Genomic DNA, 20509 nt, shown 5'->3' on the forward strand with positions numbered 1-20509 from the left:
ACAGTTACATGAAAAATTAAATATACATCTTATGTATTTTTTATATATCAATTTATCATATCCGACAAATGATCAAACACGTGTATAACAATACAATAATGAACGAGATTTAAAATTTTAACTACATCATAGAAAGATTATGCTTTCCTAAAAGTTTGGTGCCAATATTTATTAGAAAGTATATACACACGGACAAGTTCGTTAAAATTTTGAATATGGTGACCCAAGAATTTAACTCTAATAAAATTTTCTTGGATCGATCCGAGTTGTTAGCAAAATACGACAAGAGTTTGTTACGATTTATAGTGATCGCATTCCTCATACATAAAAAAATTTCTCAAACTACTTAACCTCTTTTAGTTAACAACTTTAATTGATCATTTACTATATTTTTAATTTTTGCATTTACTGAACATCTTTTTACACTACACTTACAATCCAAACAAGAGGAAAATGATATTAATACAAGATGTAACGAAAAGTTGCTTTTCCTAATTTCCTTATTTGGAAAACGTAAAAATATAGTAGAATTCAGAAAATTTAAAAAATTAGGAGAAGAGTTTTGGGATTCAATTTATATACTATGTATGTATATAGTGCGCATCTTATGAGATATTAGACCCGTGCCAAACGAACCATTCCCCACCCCAAATGCCAACCTAGCTTGGTTTGCCTTATCACTCTTTACCTTTCCTTTGCTATATATATAGTCAATAGTCACCAGCGCACGCTCACACCATTCATACATTCAAATCACCATCCTTCATTTCCCCATCCCTTGTCTCAAACACCAGCCTTAGATTGAAAAAAGAAAAGGGAATCCACGGGAAAGTGTGTAAACGAGTCCAAGGGGAAAGCAGAGACACCAAAAATGGTGGTGAACCATGCTCAAACCCCGCTTGGTGTACGTACGAGGTCCATGACTCTGGAACTCAAGCGTTTACAGAAGTTACCTGCTTCACCATCAGCTACATCTGCAGCCATTGGAGATGGTGGATCCTATCTGCAACTGAGGAGCCGTAGGGTGGAAAGGCTCTCACCATTTGCTGCTAAAGCAAAAACCCGAAAGATTCTCAAGGGTTCGACTTCAAAGAGCCAGGGAACCGGGCCAGCCAGTGAGAATCAAGAAAGTGAGAAAGACAAGGGGAAGGGTCCAATGCTGGAGGAGAATGAAAATGAGGAGAAAAACAATAACCCTGATGATTTGAAGGTGATGGAGTCCTCCTGGGGAGAGAATAACTTGGAGGCTGAAAGTGCTGAAAGGTGGGTTTATTTCTGTTTTGTTGACTTTTGATGACTTTATATATATATATATATAAGGTTTTCATTGTTTTGCATATTGAAATTTTTATTTTTTTTTAAAAAATGGAATTTATGTTTTTGGTGCTAATGTTGAATTTTAAGAAGTTGACACTGAAATTTATTTGTTTCAACAAAAAAATGTGTTGCAAGTTTTAAATTTCAATCTTTTACAAGAAATAGTTTGGCTAGTTGAATTTTGTTCTATTCTGTCACTAAAATGTGATTGAAAATGATAAAGTCAGAAGTGTTTTTTTTTTTAAAGGAGGAATAGTTTTGGATTTTGATAGAATAAATTTTTTCTGCAAAAATCTCTTTGTTTTTATTAAAAATGCATTACTTTTGGGTGTTTCTTATTTGGGTCCTTGATTGTGTGCATTGGTATACATGTGGAAACCCTGATTTGGTTTAGACCCTTCTATTGTTGCTTGAAGAATGAGGTATATTTTCAAAAATTGAATGTTTTCACCATTCAATATGGTTTTAAGGATTTTTGTAACTTTTTTAGCATTTTGATGTCACTCTTTGCACTTTATAAGATTCTTGAAATATTAGCAAAGAAATTAAAAAAAAACTCTAGAGTTTTGTTGGAGTGTCACAGCCACATGGTTGTTCGAATTTGTACACCTCAAAGTGTATTTTTTTTTTCTTGTGCTATCCTTAGGAAGTCTTTTCCACAAATTTTTGTTACAAACATTTGTCATGCCTTCCAAGAATGGTCTCCTATATATGATTTTAGCAAAGATTTTTAGCTTTTCAATTTCATTCATTCGAGAATATCAAGATTCATTATTTTTTTTTAAAAAAATCATTCTTTTTTCAATTATTTTTCTCATTGAGTCCCTTGAATCCTATGAATCAAACTTGATGGACCTAATCCAGTTGATTCGATTTTATCTCAATTACAATGATTCAAGCCGTGAACTCGTTTTAATCATTAATTGCACGTTCATCATCTAGGTTGGATTCGTTTTCTGACTTGTTTAAAAAAAATCATCCTTTTTTCAATTATTTTTCTCATTGAGTCCCTTGAATCCTATGAATCAAACTTGATGGACCTAATCGAGTTGATTCAATTTTATCTCAATTACAATGATTCAAGCCGTGAACTCGTTCTAATCGTTAATTGCACGTTCATCATCTAGGTTGGGTTCATTTTCTGACTTGTTTGGTTGATTGTTAACCAATTCAAATATTTGCTACTTTACTTATTTGGGAAAATTCGAGTTATTCAAAATGTGCTTCTTAACTTGAGGATCCAAGTCTTAATAGTTTCCTAACTAGACACATCATTTACAAGACAAAATTTCTTTCCTTCAACGGGGCAGCAATTGTACTTATCTTGCAATTTTTGCCAATATCTATTGTTTGTTTGCTAATAGCATGTTTATACATTGTGCTATTTGTGCCTATACATTGGTGTTTGACCAAATTGCCAAATAATAGTACTAACAGCTGTTCCATCCCACGTTACTCTATGCTTATAAGATTTGAAATTCTAATCCTCCTTTTATGGCAATTTTTACTTATATCTAAGCATTTCTTATTTTAATTTATGGACCTAACGGAGTTCGGATTCCTTCAATTTTCTTTTTAGGGCCACAAGGGAGACCACACCAGTCCATTTGATTAGGGATCCAAACGCTCTGGTTCTTCCCCCCTTTTCAAGCACCAGGCGTCGCTACATCCGCACCACAAGGGCCAATCCAAGGCAGTTCATTAACCCGGTAGAAGATTACCTGAACGCACTTTTTGGTGATCTTGAAGAGAGGCATAAAAACAAGTGCATTGAGAAGTATGTGTGAGGGTTTTATTTCCTAACATCCATTATTTTTCTTCTTCTCATGAATTTCCAGCTTATGGACAATTAGACAAAGACATTTGCTTGATGAATATTAATTTTCTGCAGATACAACTTCGACTTCGACAAGGAAGAGCCGCTACCTGGCCGTTATGAGTGGGAGAAATTGATGCATTAATTTGGTTTAGGAAAAGTGTTACTAGGGGATGGAAATCCTTGTATTTCCATTGCCGTATCTTTTATGTACAAAATAAAGGGAGTAGGGTAGTGAAGGACTTGTAGACTAATGATCTGTGACATGTTAAAGGAGATCTTGCAGTGTCGTGTCGTGTCTTTTATGTACAAAACAAGGGGACTAGGGCAGTGAAGGACTTGTAGACTAATGATATGACTTATAGAACATAGAGCTTAAGAAACTCCTTTGTATAACAGATTACTATATTAGCTCAGTTTCTTCAATTAGGTTAAGTCCCCTTGTTGTCTAGAAGTTCATTAGTCGTCATCGTCGTGGTCGTCGTGGTCGTCGTCATCGTCGTCATCAGTCGTCGTCAGTTGTGTTTGTATAAGTTTCTTTGTTCATTGTTCGTAACTGTACCGTGTGGAACTCTTTCAAAGAATTAATAAAAAGACCGATTTCCTTCGTTGTAATTTTGGGCCTTCTTTTTGACTTTTTGCTTTTGAATTTCTTTTCCTATCAAATCTGGAAATCTAAAGCTCGAAGTTTGAATCCAGAATTCTAGAACTCCAAGTGCTAGGCCTATCTTAAAATGGAATTTCTAGGCCTCTCAAATTTCTAGCCTGTTCATGGATTGCTTTTTGGGTACCTCCATCCACTATTTATATATACATAATTGGCGTTCTTAGACGGTGGTAGGAGGTCACAGATTGTCAATGGCCTATCATTTTTAGCTAGAGGTTGTGCATGCACATGCACACACATATTAAACATACGTACATACATACATACATATATATATATATATATATATATATATATATATATATATATATATATATATATATATATATCGCTTATACGAAATTTGTGCAATGAGTAGAGCTGTTAAATGGAACGAACAACTCGAAACCTCGATTGAACTCGATTCGATAAGACTCGAACTCGACTCGTTAATTGTGATAAACGAGCCTAGTTCGAACTCGAGATATGCTCATTTAATTAACAAGTCGAATAAGTTCGACTCCTTTGTTATCCGAATAGCTCCATTGGACTCGATAAGGAAGGGCATATATGTCATTTCACAATTCAAAATAATAAAAATTAAAAATTATAGATTTTTATTGAGGTTAATTTGCATGAACTCGCTCGAGCTCGTGCAAGCTCGGTTCGTTTGTGATAAAAGAGTCGAGCTCGAGTTATATGTCCCATTTGGCGAGCCGAATTCGAACACATTTCAAAGGTCGTCAACCTAATCGAGTGAGCTTGAGCCTGACTCGAGTCGAGTTCGACAGTCAAATACTCGGTTCGATTAACAGCACTAGCAATGAAACACAACTTAGATTTAAAATTTATAATCCAATTAAAAATCGTAAAGAACAAGGGAAAAAAACTTTGGTGGTTACGGAAACAACTCCGATCCCTCCACAAAAGCCTCCCACCTTTCTGTTTATTTTCTCGCAAATAATAATAGCTTTTAATGACTTTGACGGGGAAAAGAAAGCATATATGAAGATGGATGAATTTTGGTGTCATCTGCTAATCGGCATTAGCTCTCTGGATTGCAATGAGGGCGGATAATAGCTTTTTACGTAAATCAATTTGGCTAGCTAATCAAACCATCTGCAAAATATTTTTTTTATATCAATTTATGCCATTTTTCTCATGGTATTGGCCTATTATTAAACCATGTTATATGTTAGTGTCTATCTGCATCACAAAATTGCAATTAGAAAGGAAGAAATGTAGCAAGATATGCGCTAAAATTAGGGGAAATTAACCATCCAGAATGGTAAAATGAGTTGATAAGATTATGCTTATTTGATTAACTAGCTTAGTTGATCAAATCGTGCTTATTATCTGCCGTTTATGTTAGTATTGTCTTGACGCAAATTTCAGATATCATGACATGGACAAACTTTGGAGTTATTAAAAAAAAACAGCATTTCATCTGGGGGGGCCCTAGAAAACTTTGTTCTTTTCTACTTGACAATGAGGATTGGCATGAGAATTGCTCATCCCTCCCTGGTGCTATAGATTTTGTTGCCGTTAGAAATTAATGATAAGAGCATCCGTTACAAAATTGGTGGTGAAGTAAGGCGTAGTCTATTGTATAGGCAATAGTCTATTGGTCCCCTTATACATCATGTTGTGGGCTATGCAATAGCCACATGAATTTTCTCGCCAGCACTTTTTATCCATCAACAAATCGATGCTGGTGAAGAATTGGGAATCGACCTTTGAATTTCATTGTTATTCTTCCACAAATTTGGTTTGGCCAGTCAAATAATTTAGAAAAAATCTTTTGCATCAAATTAATTATGCCACTCGAATAAGGCGCATTCTATGTGTGTGCAAATTAATAAAAGCTATATCTATTTGTACAAATTATTTATATAAATATTGGGTTTAATTTGCAAAAGAATTTTATGAAATTAAAAACGTACAAGCGGAGCATTTTCTATAGTTAGATAAAAATTATTAATTTGAATTTCTAGTAACACAAAAAAACAAAGATAATTTTTTAAATAAAGTTGGACCTTCTTTGTTCTTTGTGGTAAGAGTAACTATGATAGTTGAAAAGGAGACAAAAAAAAAAATTAACACCATAGGAGAACTCGTAGTTTGCATATTGTAAGTCATTAAAAGCAATTAAATCACTCCATTTTCCCATTATTTTTTGGCAGACCAACTCTGACCTTCTTGACCAATTTTTTCTGTTCATTTGAACCCCTTTCTGATGAAGTAAAAACTAATTGAGCAGCCCATTATTAACTTCACATTTTCACCAAAAAAGAAGAAGAAATTTGCCCATCACCTTAAATTTTTGCAAAATAAAATAAAATAAAATAAATATCACGATTTCATTTAGAATTAACTTTTTTATGCACTGATAGTGTAGTGATTTTTTTTATACTAGCACCTTTGAATATATGTCACGTGCATATGGTTTGAATATCAAATTTAAATTTATATTATATAACATTATCTAAATCTATGAGTGCACAAAAAATTATACACTAGCAGCGTATAAAAAAAATTTACCCAATTGAGTGAAAAGACCTTTCCTCCGTTGATTTCTCTCCTGTGTTCATACACTTAAGTGTTTCCATACGTTGCAAACTTGGACCAGCACATAATAGGCTACAATAGGCCCAGAAAAATTCAAGGAATCTGTGGAAAGAACTGAGTCCATTAACGCATTTTACCACAGCCCAAAAAGAGAGAAAAAATATAAAGAACAAAGCATAGCGGAATTAGAGGTTTTTAATTCTAACGTCTTTGTTCGCTTCTCACTTATTAGATTCCAGCTCTTCCCTATTAAAAAAATTCTAGAAAAAATTGGGCACAGTGGTACAAAAAGAGGAACTCTCAAAAATTAATTGAAAAGAAAGCAAGTCTTTCAATTCAAAAGAAAAAGAAAACAACAAGAGAACATTTTACAACATGAAGGAAATAATAGATAAACTGCTTGTTACAACCGCCTAATAATATTGGCTAGCAGTAGACTATTTGATTAAAAAGGTGGGGTAATGGATAGGTTTCACAAAACAGAAAGGGAATTTATTTTTTCACCCAAAATGTCAAGCAATATCAAACTACTGTCTCAAACCACAATGCAAGCTACTAACAGTTAGTGTCTTTTATAACATGCTCATATTCTACATGTTCTTACACCTATAATGATTTATAAGGTTTTTCAAATTGATCAAAATCTTGATCAGAAATTAACGGGACAAACACAAGAGTTTTATAAATTTTGGTAGAATGTCTAAATCACAAGTATGTAAGAAGCCAGCTACAGATTAGTGTTTTTTTTTTTTTTTGAATCTCAAAGCTCAGAATTTGAACTTGACTTTGTGAAAAAAAAAAGGAGAAACTAATCAAAAATAGGCTTTTTCAAGGCTCGTCCTCGACTGTTTTAATCAGTTAAGTGAATAGAAACTTGAGTCAAGTTCCTATCCTATTCTGACCATAGTTTAGGGACTGCTCTAGCTCATACTCTAGCTTTTGTAGTCATAGTTTCTGCACTATCTATGAAAATATCAGATTTGAGTTGTGAGTTCGAGTTCTTATTAATAACAGGAGTGGAACTTAAGTGGCTGCTTTCTCCGGTGCCAGCTCTGAAACTTCATAACCACGAGAGTAGGTATGGCTTAATTACGAGTATAGTTGATTCACTGTGAGAGTAGGTTTCACATGCATAAGGAAATTATGGCATAACTAGCCAAGATAATAACATTCACCTAACCGGTAACTTCATTTGCAAGAGTAGTAAGGAATTCCATATCTCTAGGAGCTTTATAGTGCTAATTTTCATTACTTTTACGTTTATGGTAGTCTAGATAATAAAGGAGTTCGAAAAACACTGGTATTCCATGCTGTTTTCGGGTGCAGGTGAATGGAATCAGCATACCTTTCATCCAGTTCTATGTTTGCAAGAGAAGGTGTGATCGTAGGTAGCTCGAGTCTGACTCATAGTGATCATTTATCAAAGAATGACTCTGGTTATCAAATTAGTCAAAATAGTAATAGTAATAATAGAGTATGCATAAATAAAATAAAAATGGAGAAGTCATCTATTCTTCATTTTTTGAAGATAGGGTACATGATAATAGCCTTTTGCATCTTTGTATGCTCTTACAAAACTCTATTTCCTTAGACAGTCAAGTGAAATCCAATCCACATAACAATTTGATCTATGGACAGCATCGTTGTGGTAAAGGTCGTAATGCCAGAGGAATCATTATCGCAGGGCATAGCCGAACCCTTCACCCCGACATGCCGCCACATTGAACCCACAAATGCCTATTTATTCCCCAAATATTTGTACATACACACAAAAGGTTTACTTATTACTAATATAGTTTAACCTCTGTTCTCCTTTAGACCCCCTGTTTCACTCCGATAGTATTATGTACACATATAGATGAATAAGTTTCTAACTCTTTCTTCGATCTATTTCGATATATATCTTCGATATAATCAATGAATAAGATGAAAAAAGCGTTTTTTAGCTTTCTTCAGGATTTGGTCCAAACGGAATACTTGAAATTCAACAGACCTCCTCTTTTCTTATACGGATTTGGCCCAAACAGGATTTGGCCACTTTGTTATACGGTCTCCAACATTTGTTGCCTTCTTTGTCAGTGTCAGAGTTCTATTCGGCATATTTACCGAGAAGCAAATGCTGCAGCTAATGCCTTAGCTTCTTTATATCTTCATTCTGATTCATTTTTTCAATGTACTCAGGATCTCCCTTTGATTGTTCGTGGTATTCTTACTTTAGATCGTATGATATGTATTCCAGCAGCCAATCCCTAAAATGAGAAGAAACTGAAAAAGCTTGACAAGGAGTCCAGATGATTTTGCTTTATCATCTTTAGACTCTTCACTAGGCAAGTGTGCAGTAGCAGCAGGCTATGGACTAGGTTTGGTGGATGGATCAGTCTCCCCATCGTAGTAGTCATCTAGCATTAATCTTGCAGCACTGCCATGACCTGCATCCTTGAATTTCTTACTTGCATCCTTTCCTGCCAAAAAAATCCCACCATTTCATGTACCCAAACAAAAAAAAAAAAAAAAAAAAAAAAACAGGTTGTCCTGACTCGTGGTGATAATTAGGGTCATATTCACCCAACATAGACATAATAGAAAAGGTTCATATATTCTAATGTATGTTTCACCAATCTAATGATTCCTTAGATTATAGAATTTTCCCTTTAAGAAGAGAAAACTTTGTAATTGTTTTACACATATGATGGATACTAATTCCCTTTAATTATTGAAGTGCTGCAGAAGCCTTGCATGGTCCATGTTTCATTGATGTAAATTGAGGTCAAGTCAATGAAGTAGCTCATATTTTGGCCACTTTACCAAAACATTGACTCTGTTGAATATTTTTGGAACTCTTATTTTACTTTTTATTCAGCAAAATTGTGTTGGACAATTTTCAATAAATTTAGCAATAAAATTTTTATTGTTATCAAAAAAATTCCCTCAAAAAGGGCATATATTTGGGAAAAGTGTTACTAGGTGATGGAAAATAAGTGGAGTAGGGACTTTTATTCAGCAAAATTGTGCTAGACAATTTTTATTGTTATCAGAGAAAAGCCCTTCCCCAGCCTTTATGAGTGGGAGAAATTGAAACCTTAGGCATCAATTCGGGTTCCATTAGTGCCCACCTAGCTACTTTGCAGTGTCATTCGGTCTTTAATTTGTTCTAGGAAAAGTGTTACTAGGAGATGGAAATCCTCAAATTTCCACTGCCGTGCTTTTTTTTTTTGTGTGCAAAATAAGGGGACTAGGTCAGTGAAGTGCTTGTGTTGTAGACTAATGGTTTGTAATATATTAGAGGAGATCTTGTGACTTATAAAATATTAAGCATAAGAAAATCCTATGTAACATTTTTTGGTAAAAACTTCACTATTATTTGAATTACACTGACCGATTCCATCTATTGTAAGTTTCTCAAATAAAAGGTAATGTTGTGTAATAAAATAGAAACTTTGAACCATTCACCAAACTCACTATTGTATTAATAAAACTTACTATTCTTTGAATTAAACTTATTGATTCTAATTGATGATAAATTTGTGCAATAAAATATAACTTTTATTCATTTATAAAAATTCACTTTTTTATTAGTAAATTTATCGTTTATCTATAGACAGTAATTATGATTGTAAGTAAGCTTAGTTTTTACCCTTACAAAAATTTAAAAAATATGGAAGATTTTGTTTAAAGTCAAAAAAATAATACTCATCACCATAAACAACATTTGTAATTGTGTGAAAGATTAATATCTATTGTAGTGCTTTGTACTATATTAAAAAAATAAAAAATAAAAAATTTTAACAATGAAATATTTTTCTCATTGGTGCTTGATTTGCACAAACAACTTATTCTATAAACCAAAACTCACAATTATTGCCCCTAATTTAGTACCATTATTCTAAAAATTTACCTTGACCAACAAGTGCATTTGCTAGACAAACGCATTTAGCAATTACTTATGCCTAATATTCCATCAACTTCACCATTATTAAATTCATCTTAATGAATATTGTCATAGGGCTTTTTTTCCCCTTATTCTCGTAGAACTTACTAATTTAAAAAATGAACCTTATCATCACTATAACAAAAATTGATTAGTTCTCTAATTAACATAACAAATTTATGATAATTCATGAATGATACAACTTAGAATAAACAAGATAGCATTCTAAATTACAAAAAATTTTCATTGGAACATCCTATATTTTCAACTAGAACTTTAGGGGACATAAATTTAGATCTTATTATTTTGAAAACCTAATTTACAATCAAGTTCATTTTTATATCTTTAGCAAATCAAAACTTAACACTTTCACGGAAAATGCTACCCATCACTGATTCATCATACTTTATTATAGCTAATTTTATAATTTTTTACTTAATATTTCCAATTAATCATTGAAAGTTCCCAATTTTTGAGCAAAAATATATTAATGAAGTGGTACACCTTTTCACTAGAGCTTAATATTTTTATAGTAAAACTTAAATTCATATTAAGTAAATTACAACTTTTGACTTTTTAGCCATTCTTGTATTTTTCTCCCACAATAATATGAGTTAATGTTGACACACTAGCTAGTTTTTTTAGCAGATCTTACTCCAAAATTTCAACCAAAAATCTAAATAGTAACATAGTGCATGTTTTCCATTTACAATATGAAGCAATCATGAAATTTGTTGAAATAGTTGCTTTTTAAAACTAAAATTATCAATGTACTGCAAACACAATATGATTCTAACATCTTAATTTTTGGAAATGGCACATTTCTACCATTTCAAGTCTCAAAATTGTAATCAATTAAACAAAATATTTATTCCTTCAGGTCATGCTGAAAATTATCTGCTTAAGGAAGCTAATTGGTCTATGGCTTTTGAGCAACCTTAACTCAAAACTATCAATCACAAAGGGAAGTTAAGGAGATAATATGAACTCGTTTTGGCCAATACTCCATTCCATGGCATGAATCAGTCTTAAATTGCCCAGTCAAGAATAGACCATGTTCGTCACATATTAGTTAAATTCTGAAGATTTAAAGGTTAAACACACAGATGATGGATACTACTTCGCACTTATTATAGAAGAGTTGGTGACAGATTTGTGTGATTCATGTTTCATTGATGTAAATTGGGTCCAAGAGGAGTCAAAGAAGTAGCTCATGAATTGGCCATTTTGCCAAAACATTTGACAAGAGAAGACGGCTTTGCCGTGCTTTTTCTGTGCAAAATTGATAGGTGTTTATTTTATATGTTTTTAGTATGTTTATTTCTTTGTTTTTGGTGTGAAGTAGCGTTTTTAAAGATGAAACTTGCTCTTTAAGGTTCTATTTTTTATAAATTTCATTTTATAGCCAAAATGAAAATTTAAGCAATTTAATGCACAAATGTGGTTTTATTTGTAGGATTTGAAGAGCAGTGATCACGTCAAATCAAGCAGGATTCATGCAAATTATGTCAAATGCAATTCAGAGACGATTTGGAGAAAATTAGACCAACAAATGCAGTTTTTTGGCCTTGAAACAGAACCTCAAAATGCAATCAAGACTTTTTGAACTCTCTTAATATCTATATATTGTAAGAACCATAGAAGAGAGAGAAGAGAGTTTTAGATTGAAGAACTTAGTCCATTTTTTCTCTCATTAGGAGAGAAAGTCTTGTAAAGAGGAATTTGGAGAAACTCTTCATTATACAACTCATTTTGGTGAAGAAGTAGAAAATCTTGGGAGCTTGTGCATCTATTTGGCTAAGCTTTTCTCATCTATCTTGTGATTCAATATGAATTAATGCAATGAATCTATGAATTTTATTGTCTTATTCCATATCATGAGCTAAAATTTTAGATCTAGGAAGTAGATGAAACTTTTGGTACCATAATCTGAGTTGAATGTGATTTATACTTGTTATCTCTTCTATTAACTTGTCCATTTATGTATGTTTATTACTTGATCACCAATAGTAAGTTTTTAGTTATTGTCACTCAATAAAAATTGGTAATAATGATAGAACAAGATAAATGACACTTAAGAAGTAGGCTCACTAGAGTAGAGGTACACTTACGTGGATTTTCTTACCATTTTATGAAATTAAATGACTAGATTTAGTTCATTACCTTGAGAATAGGAAAAACTAAACAAGTTTAAGCCACTACATCATGAGAATGAGTTTTAATAATATTAAAAATTAATCTCTAGTTAAACAAGAGTAATAATAAGAGGTAAAACTCATTCACTTGTAATTTTTGGACCATAAGTGGAATCTACACCCTAGAACTTGAATATTTAATGAATTTTCTCCAAGTATTTCTCTCTATAAGTTGGCTAGTTAAAAAGTAGTAAGTAGGTTGGGTGCTTTTTCTTGATTTTTATTTGATATTAGTCTCAATAATAAAGTAAATTAAGGATCTAGTACTTGTATATTAGTTCCTCATGGAATCGACCCGAATATATTCTAAACTACGAAGTTGGTCTATATACTTGTAGTAAAACGGTGTATTTTGAAATTAAACTTGCACACACATCTAAATCCCATCAAAAATAAAGGGACTAGGGCAGTGACGTACTTGTGTTGTGAAGTAATGATCTATAACATATAAGGAGACCTTGTGACTTATAGAACATTGAGCAGAGGAAAATCCTTTGTATAACATATCACTAGATTAATTTAGTTTCATGAATTAGGTAAGTCCCCTTGTTGCGTAGAAGTTCATTAGAACTTCGTTTGTTGTCTAGGGTGTATTTGAACTCGTCTGTTGTTGTTGCTGCTGTAGTCGTCGTTGTCTTCTGTGTAAGTTTCTTTGTTCGTTGTTCGTAGTTGTACTGTGTAGAACTCTTTTGAAGTTTTAATAAAAAGACCAATTTCCTTTGTTCTACTTTGGCCTTCCCTTTGACATTTTCTTTTTTTTTCTTTTTTTTTTGAAATTTTTTCCTTTCAAATCTGGTACCTCATGGTGATGGCTAGCTAAATTCTACATTCTATATCGAAATATTGGTAGAAAGATTGATTTTTTCTTCCCAAAACAAAATTGGAGGTGAAACAAGTGTCTAGGTAGTGAATTGGCTAAAAAAAAAAGTAGTGAATTGGGAATCGACCTTTGAATTTCATTGTTATTTTCAATTTCAAATAATTTTCGTGGTGTTGAATTTTCTAGGTAAAACTTATTCTAAAAAATATATGATAAATTATTCACATATCAATTAATATGATATACACTCAAATGTACCAGATTTAGTGCCTGATAGTTTAGTAACTAATGGATTTAGACTTCAAATTTTAGTTTTCAGACTTCAGTGTTATCAAACGCATGCTATAAGGATTTTTCTAATAAATTGCTAATTAAAGTATACTAAATAAACACTTATTTGGCTTTACTGGACATGTATGCTAACAACTAACAGCGTGTGCACGTGTAGCATATATATATATGCATATATATGTATATGTATGTATAGCTCATCAGAAAAACGTTAAATTATGGGATACCATCCACTAACGTTATACTTTTATCGTAGCATAAGTTTAGTAAGTTAACTACTCTGCAATAAAAAAAAAATTAAAAGTTTGGAGTAGTTGATATTACCTCCATATAAAATTCAAACTTTAGAATTGGCTCTCCGTATAAAAATAATTTGGTTTGGCCAGTCAAATTAATTATGCCACTTCAATTGCAAAGCCTTGGCCTATTATTGAATAAGGTGCAATCCAAGTGCGTGCAAATAATAAAAATTACATCTATTTGTATACAACTATCAAGCTTAATTTGTTAAAGAATTTTATGAAATTAAAAATTTTATTAAAAATTGGACCATTTTTGTTTTTTATGGTAAGGGTAAAGATGATAAAAAAAAAAACAATTAACACCATAGGAGAACTCGTAGTTTGCATATTGTAAGTCAATTAAATCTCTCCATCTACCCATTATTTTTTGGCAGACCAACTATGTCCTTCTTGACCCTTTTTTCCTCTTCATTTGAATTCCTCGCTGATGAAGAAAAACCTAATTGAGGTCATCATACCCTTCACATTTTCACCCAGAAAAACAAAGAAATTTGCCCATCACCTTAAATTTTTGCCAATAAAAGAAAGAAAAATTGCACGATTTCGTCTATGTGGTCACTTCGGGTGTTCCCAACTGAGTGGAAAAGGCCTTTTTCTCCATTGATTACTTTCCTGGGTTCACAGACTTTTGTTTTTACATGCGATGTTTGACAAACTTGGACCAAAACAAAATAGGCCATTCTCGGTCCATAACAATTCAAGAAAACTGTGGAAAGAATTGAATCCATTAAAGCATCTTCCCCCGGCCCAAAAAGAGAGAAAAAGCATAAAGGGCTAAGTTTCCCTCCCTTCGTTTTTCTTTCTTTTTTCTTCTCTCTCTCTCTTTTATTACTTAAATTGGGCACAATCAAATTAGAGGTTTTGGATTCTAATTTCTCAATTTTTTCTTCGCTGCTTAAAGTAGACCTCTCCCCTATTATAAAACAAAGTAAAAAAAGGGGCATAGTGGTACAGAGAAATAAGCAAAAGAAGAAACAAATAGGTCCTATTTGACATGTTCTTACACCAATAATGATTCATAGGGTTGTTTCAATTGAGCAAAATCTTGATCAGAAACGGGACAGACGCAAGAGTTTCATAAACTTTGGTAGAATGTCTAAATCACAAGCATGCAAGAAGCGAGCTGGAGATCAGTGCTTTTTTTTTCTTTTTCTTTTTCTTTCTTTCTTTTGGTTAAGATCTCAAAGCTCAAAATTTGAACTCGACTTTGTGAAAAAATGCATTCCTGCAGCGAATCCTAAAATGAGCAGAAACTGAAGAAGCTTGACAAGGAGTCCAGATGATTTTGCATTATCATCTTTAGGCTCTTTGCTAAGCAAGTGTGCAGTAGCAGCAGGCTTGGGACTAGGCGTGGTGGATGGATCAATCTCCCCAACATAATACTCATCTAGCATTAATCTTGCAGCACTACCATGACCTGCACTCTCGAATTCTTCACTTGCATCCTTTCCTGTCAATTCCACTCAAACACATTTTTTATATTAAAAAGAAAAGTTCTTTGCCTAATTTCCATGATATCCTTTTTAATCTCATCATTTTTTTTTTCTCGAATTCCTCACTTGCATCCTTTCCTGCCAATTAATCTCACCGTTTCATGCATTCAAAACAAATTTGTTTAACCCGTAATGGTGATTGGGCCGATTCCACTCGAACACTTTTTATATTAAAAAGAAAGTTCTTGTCTAATTTCCATGATATTCCTTTTTAGAAGCAAGGATTAACATAGATGTTGCATCATAGATGATGAAATCAAATTCAGATTCTTATTTCCTTCAAAAAAAAAAAAAAAAAAAAAAGACTAGGAAACTTTGCACTTGTCTTACCCAAATGATGGATACTAATTGAGTTGCAGACAGCTTTGCATGATCCATGTTTCATCGTCAATTTAAATTGGGTTCAAGAGAAATCAACGAAGTAGCTCATTAAATTGGTCATTTTGCCAAAATATTTGACCCCGTTGAATCTCTATGGAACTCTTCCCCTACTTTTATTCAGCAAAATTGTGCTGGACAATTTCCAACAAATTTAGCGATAAAATTTTTCTTGTTATCAGAAAAATTCCCTCTAAACAGGCCATATTATATATTTGGGAATGAATTAACTCCAGATCACATTGAGGAATAAATCATTTTGTGTAGACAAAAAATGAAAAAAAAAAAATCCAAGTCATGGTTCTGCTGTACCTGCTGCTTCTAGCAAAACATCGCCACCGCCCGGATGGTCATCCAAAAAGTTTGTTACATCATATGCCTGTATGGAAATTGAAGACAGCCTTGCTAAGTGATGAGCATGAGATGAATTCCAAAGTTATCAGTCTTAATTTGCTAGATGACAACAATGGGGAGATCAGCAAATCCTACACCAAAATTGGTCTAAGCCCTCCTTATCTGATTCCATAATTCTCAAACTGAAAAACTGAAATAGCATTAACGTAAATAGCATCAGCTCTGTCACTTTCTTACAGTCCCACCTTCAAATTCGGAAATATTTTTGGCGGAGGTACTTTCTTGAATCCATCCCAGATCAAATTTATTCAATCAAACAACGGTCCAAGAAACTTGTTAACTAGACTGGCTTTGTCGTAAGAAAAATCTATGAATAGCTAGTGCATGAAATGAACTAATATGAGCATAACTTGCTACTCTGACAACTCAGAAGATTATGTATGATCTATAGCTTCTCAAACTATTGGTTTTGTCTCCATTTTCAGAAACCAAAAATTAAAGAAAAAAATTATTTTAGCTCTATTGACACCAAGACCAAATCATGTTAAATCAGGAAGATGAACAGAAATAGTATTTCTTGTTACCTTGGCGTTTATGATGACCCAACAATCTTTGGAAGTGTTATGAAGTGAAACTTCATCATAACCAAGAACCTTGTCATCAGCACCCATAAAGTCTGTTTGCAGAAGCTGGATTGAGAATGATCCAAGCTATTAAGAAGGCTAATCGTTGCTTGAATCAATAATGTTGATAAAAAGCAATTGTGGTTGGTCAGAAGACTGATCCAAAGATATGGATATCTTCACCAGCGTGCGATGAAATTGATGTATTATCTCTGCCTTTCTGTCTTTTGTCCTGTCTAAATTCAATTATTTCCTTTGCTGATGGATACAACAAGGTTTATATAGATGCTGCAACTAAAGAAACCAATTGTACTAGCCATAACTTTTTTGGTAGACATTGATGCCATTTTTTTAATTTATTGAGCAATAGATGCCATCTTTGATTGAGTTATAGATCCCATATAAAATACTTACGTTAGATGCCATCTTTGATTGAGTAATACAGCGTATAAAATACTTAGGTTAGACTTGGCAAAACAATGACATGTCAATGAGATAAGATCATTGTTTATTAGTTTAAGAACATAATTAACTGATGAAATAATACTTAATATTCCTTTGGCACAACAGATTTTGGCCCATTGGCTTTGGAAGTACCCAAATGTGTAGATCCTTTTTCCTTTTGCGTTAATTACTATTTGCGGCTTGAGATTTCACATATCATAACATAACCTCCAATGATCTTATGTAAAGTGGTAATCGTTGGTAGTGTTTAGTATTCAAGTAAAGAAAACATTGGAATTTCTATCAACAACATTATCGAGCATACTTTCTGTCTAATTTTCACTTTATATAAAACAATAAGGGAATTTAGTGGATATTTTAAAAAGAGTGGGGCTAAATCCACATCTCTCTAGTCTAAATACACATCTTTTACACCAAAGTGTCTATAAAGCCCATTCTATTTATCAAGATTTCATAAGAACTTTTTCAATACCAAAACTAACCTTTTGTGGTGAAAAAAAATGGCGCCAATTAAGTTTATTTTTCCCCCACTCAATTGCGTCCTTTCATCATCCCTATTCCTTACTTTCGAACTATAGCAGCAATCAGTTGGAGAACTTTGAATTTCTAGTTCCAAATGAATATGAAATCATTGTCATGATCATCATTTGTTTTTTTTTTTTAATGTCAGTAGATATTTGAAAATCAAGTATCACTCTTCGATTTTTGATCCTAAAATTTTTTTTATCAATAATATTTTTATTGTAAATTTTTGCTATGCTCTGGTACATTTTAGGTGATGATGATAGTTGCTACTATAAGTGTTCAGCATTGAAAGGTAAGGATAGGGGATGATAAAAGGACAGGTAAGTGTTCAGCATTTTTGTTTTTACTATTTTTCATGTATTTTGGACGAATTAGATATAAATATTGTTGAAAATTTTTTTTATTTATGTACTTTTTAAGAACTATTACTTGTTCATGTTTAATTTTAATGTTGTAGTCCTATGAATGTTAAATTAATTTTATAACTTAATAGTTATAGTAATTATATTAAGAAAATTGGGGAGTAATAAGTGAGTTTGGAGTAAATCCGAATGAGGGTCAAAATTCAAATATTTTATGAGTTGAATATGATCTTCACATTTATTAAGCCGAAACTCATGACCCGAATCTCGAAGTATTACAAATAAAATGAGTTAAGTCTGAGATTATGAAAACCCAACTCATATGACCCGATTGACAGGCATGCTCTAGTTCCTTTTCCATGGTATTCAGAGCTGCAATCTCTTTGCCCATGCATATCCTCTTCAAGAAATCAATTCTCTCGGCCACAACTTCAAGAAAAAAAATCGATCTCCTCAGCAAATCTTAACACATTACTATGATGATTTACACATTGTAGTGATCAGGGTTTTCAATGCAAGTTTAATTGAACCTTCCTAATTGGTTTGGACACCTTCCTAAACTTGCAATCCTTTTTGCTGTTTAAAACTTCGTAGACCTTAATGATTTCTTGCACTTCATGTGGCCTTTCAAGCCAAGTGTCGACCTTTCCATTTGAGTCTAAAATAATACAAGACTTGATATGGCACACAATCAAGAGCTACATAGTTTTCTTCCTTATAATTTGATTCCTCTTCTTGAAAATCAAAGTATTGGCTCTCATGATATGAGCCTTTTCTTGCTTCATCACCTATTCTTCATTTTTTTGCTTCATCACCTATTCTTCATTCTTTTGACACTAGTTAAGTTTCCTTATACTATATAAGAATGGGTTTAGGCAAAGATGGTGTTTGAATTTCGATTGCAAGGATGGAACTATTTTGGAAATGTAAGAATGCTTGAAGTGTAATTGAAGCATTAAGTACAAGTCATTATAATTAGCAATGCAAATAATGGGAAGGGTGTGGATTTATCATTAGCGAATAGGTATTTTCCCTAGTTTCCAAAAATAAGTAAATAGAAATACCACGGTTTCCTATTTTACGTAGGATCCTGCCTAGAAAACGCTGGTGCAGTTTCATGGACAGCCTATGGACTTTTAATTGAATTCTCAAGAGTGGTGTTTTACTACAAAAACTCAAGAATAGTATGAGTATTTCATCAAAACAAAATACAAATTAGTTTTTCTTCCTTTTTGTAAGTGGAAAGTCATGAATCCAAGATCTTCTATTTACAATCCCTTCCATTTTATCACCCAACTCAACCCTTTCCCATACAAAACAATATTGGATAGGTAATAGTGCAATTTATAGTGTAAATTGTTTATAAAAAAAGAAGTTAGTGTGTGAATGACATTTGGCAAATAGTGATGTGATTTTAAAAACTTTCCAAAGGTTTCTAACAATTTCATTAAGTATCCTTAATTTTTAAAAATTACACTTGCTTCTATTGATTTCATAGTTATAATAACAAAATCTTAAAATGTATATGAATGCCCTAAAAATTCAATCAGTCTAATTCACTTGCCAAAACAATTATATAAAATAATTTAGCACAATTATTAGGAATGAATGTCGAGTTTTTCAAGCTTTATTGTGGATGCATATTACTGGAATACCCTAAAAATTTGTTGCATTGATTGTTTAAGAGTTTGTCGATTTTCAAGTGGTAGAATTGCCTTTACATTACTACTAGTTTTAGGTATTTTTTATGAGTTATTGTTGATTTTGATGTGAAACAAGATTGGAAAAAAAAAAAAAAGGATCACATTTGAAGTCAACTTTTCATAAAATGTCACTAATTTGATATTTTGGTTTAGGACAAAGATTAGGGTCAATATTGATAGTTCAATAATTTTACTGGCTAAACAGAGCATAAGAATAGGAAAAAAAAAAAAAAAAGAAGAAGAAATATTTCCAAAGCCTACCCTTGGTATGAGCATATACCAATTACCAATTACAAAAAAAAAAAAAATTATTCAGTAAAATAATTTCGTTCCTCAGAGCTAAAGTTGGTAGCACAGCTACAATAGGTACCCACCCATTCATTTTGCTGCAGTCATGCAATGATAAGTTGGAAGTGACAAATAATTTCGACTCAGCTCGAAAGTTAAACAAAAAATAAAAAATACCAAGAGAAACTTTTTTTTTTTTTTTTTGGGTGGCCTTCTTCTTCGTACTTCCAAATATAAACTTCTCAACTCAGAGTTAGATGCGAACCAAAAAAGTTTCACGATTAGAGGTCAATCAAACCAGAAACTATGATCAAGATTCAAATGAATCTCTCTTCAAGAAATCATTTCTCTTGGCCACAACTTCAAGATTCAAATGGATCCCTGTCAGCAAACCTTGAACACAGTCATCTGAGGAGAATTCTTGAAGCCAAGCAT

The 20509-nt window shown here is 32.6% G+C and overlaps 2 protein-coding genes across 2 annotated transcripts; one reads left to right on the forward strand and one right to left on the reverse strand.

Moving 5' to 3' along the window:
- The first annotated feature begins 756 nt into the window (after positions 1-756).
- LOC113733802 (cyclin-dependent kinase inhibitor 4) lies at positions 757-3698 on the forward strand. Its single transcript, XM_027259973.2, has 3 exons — positions 757-1263; positions 2897-3094; positions 3209-3698. Exons 1-3 carry the CDS (start codon positions 872-874, stop codon positions 3276-3278), a joined length of 660 nt encoding a protein of 219 aa, XP_027115774.1. The 5' UTR covers positions 757-871; the 3' UTR covers positions 3279-3698.
- An 11197-nt stretch (positions 3699-14895) lies between these two features.
- LOC113734818 (cytochrome b5, seed isoform-like) lies at positions 14896-17020 on the reverse strand. The gene is made up of 3 exons (XM_027261553.2): positions 16693-17020; positions 16067-16133; positions 14896-15333 (listed from the first exon to the last, which is right to left on the reverse strand). The coding sequence occupies exons 1-3, from the start codon at positions 16777-16779 to the stop codon at positions 15065-15067; spliced, it is 423 nt and encodes a 140-aa protein (XP_027117354.1). The 5' UTR covers positions 16780-17020; the 3' UTR covers positions 14896-15064.
- Positions 17021-20509: the final 3489 nt, after the last annotated feature.

Source organism: Coffea arabica, chromosome 3c (genome assembly GCF_036785885.1).
Source record: "Coffea arabica cultivar ET-39 chromosome 3c, Coffea Arabica ET-39 HiFi, whole genome shotgun sequence".
Lineage (NCBI taxonomy): Eukaryota > Viridiplantae > Streptophyta > Magnoliopsida > Gentianales > Rubiaceae > Coffea > Coffea arabica.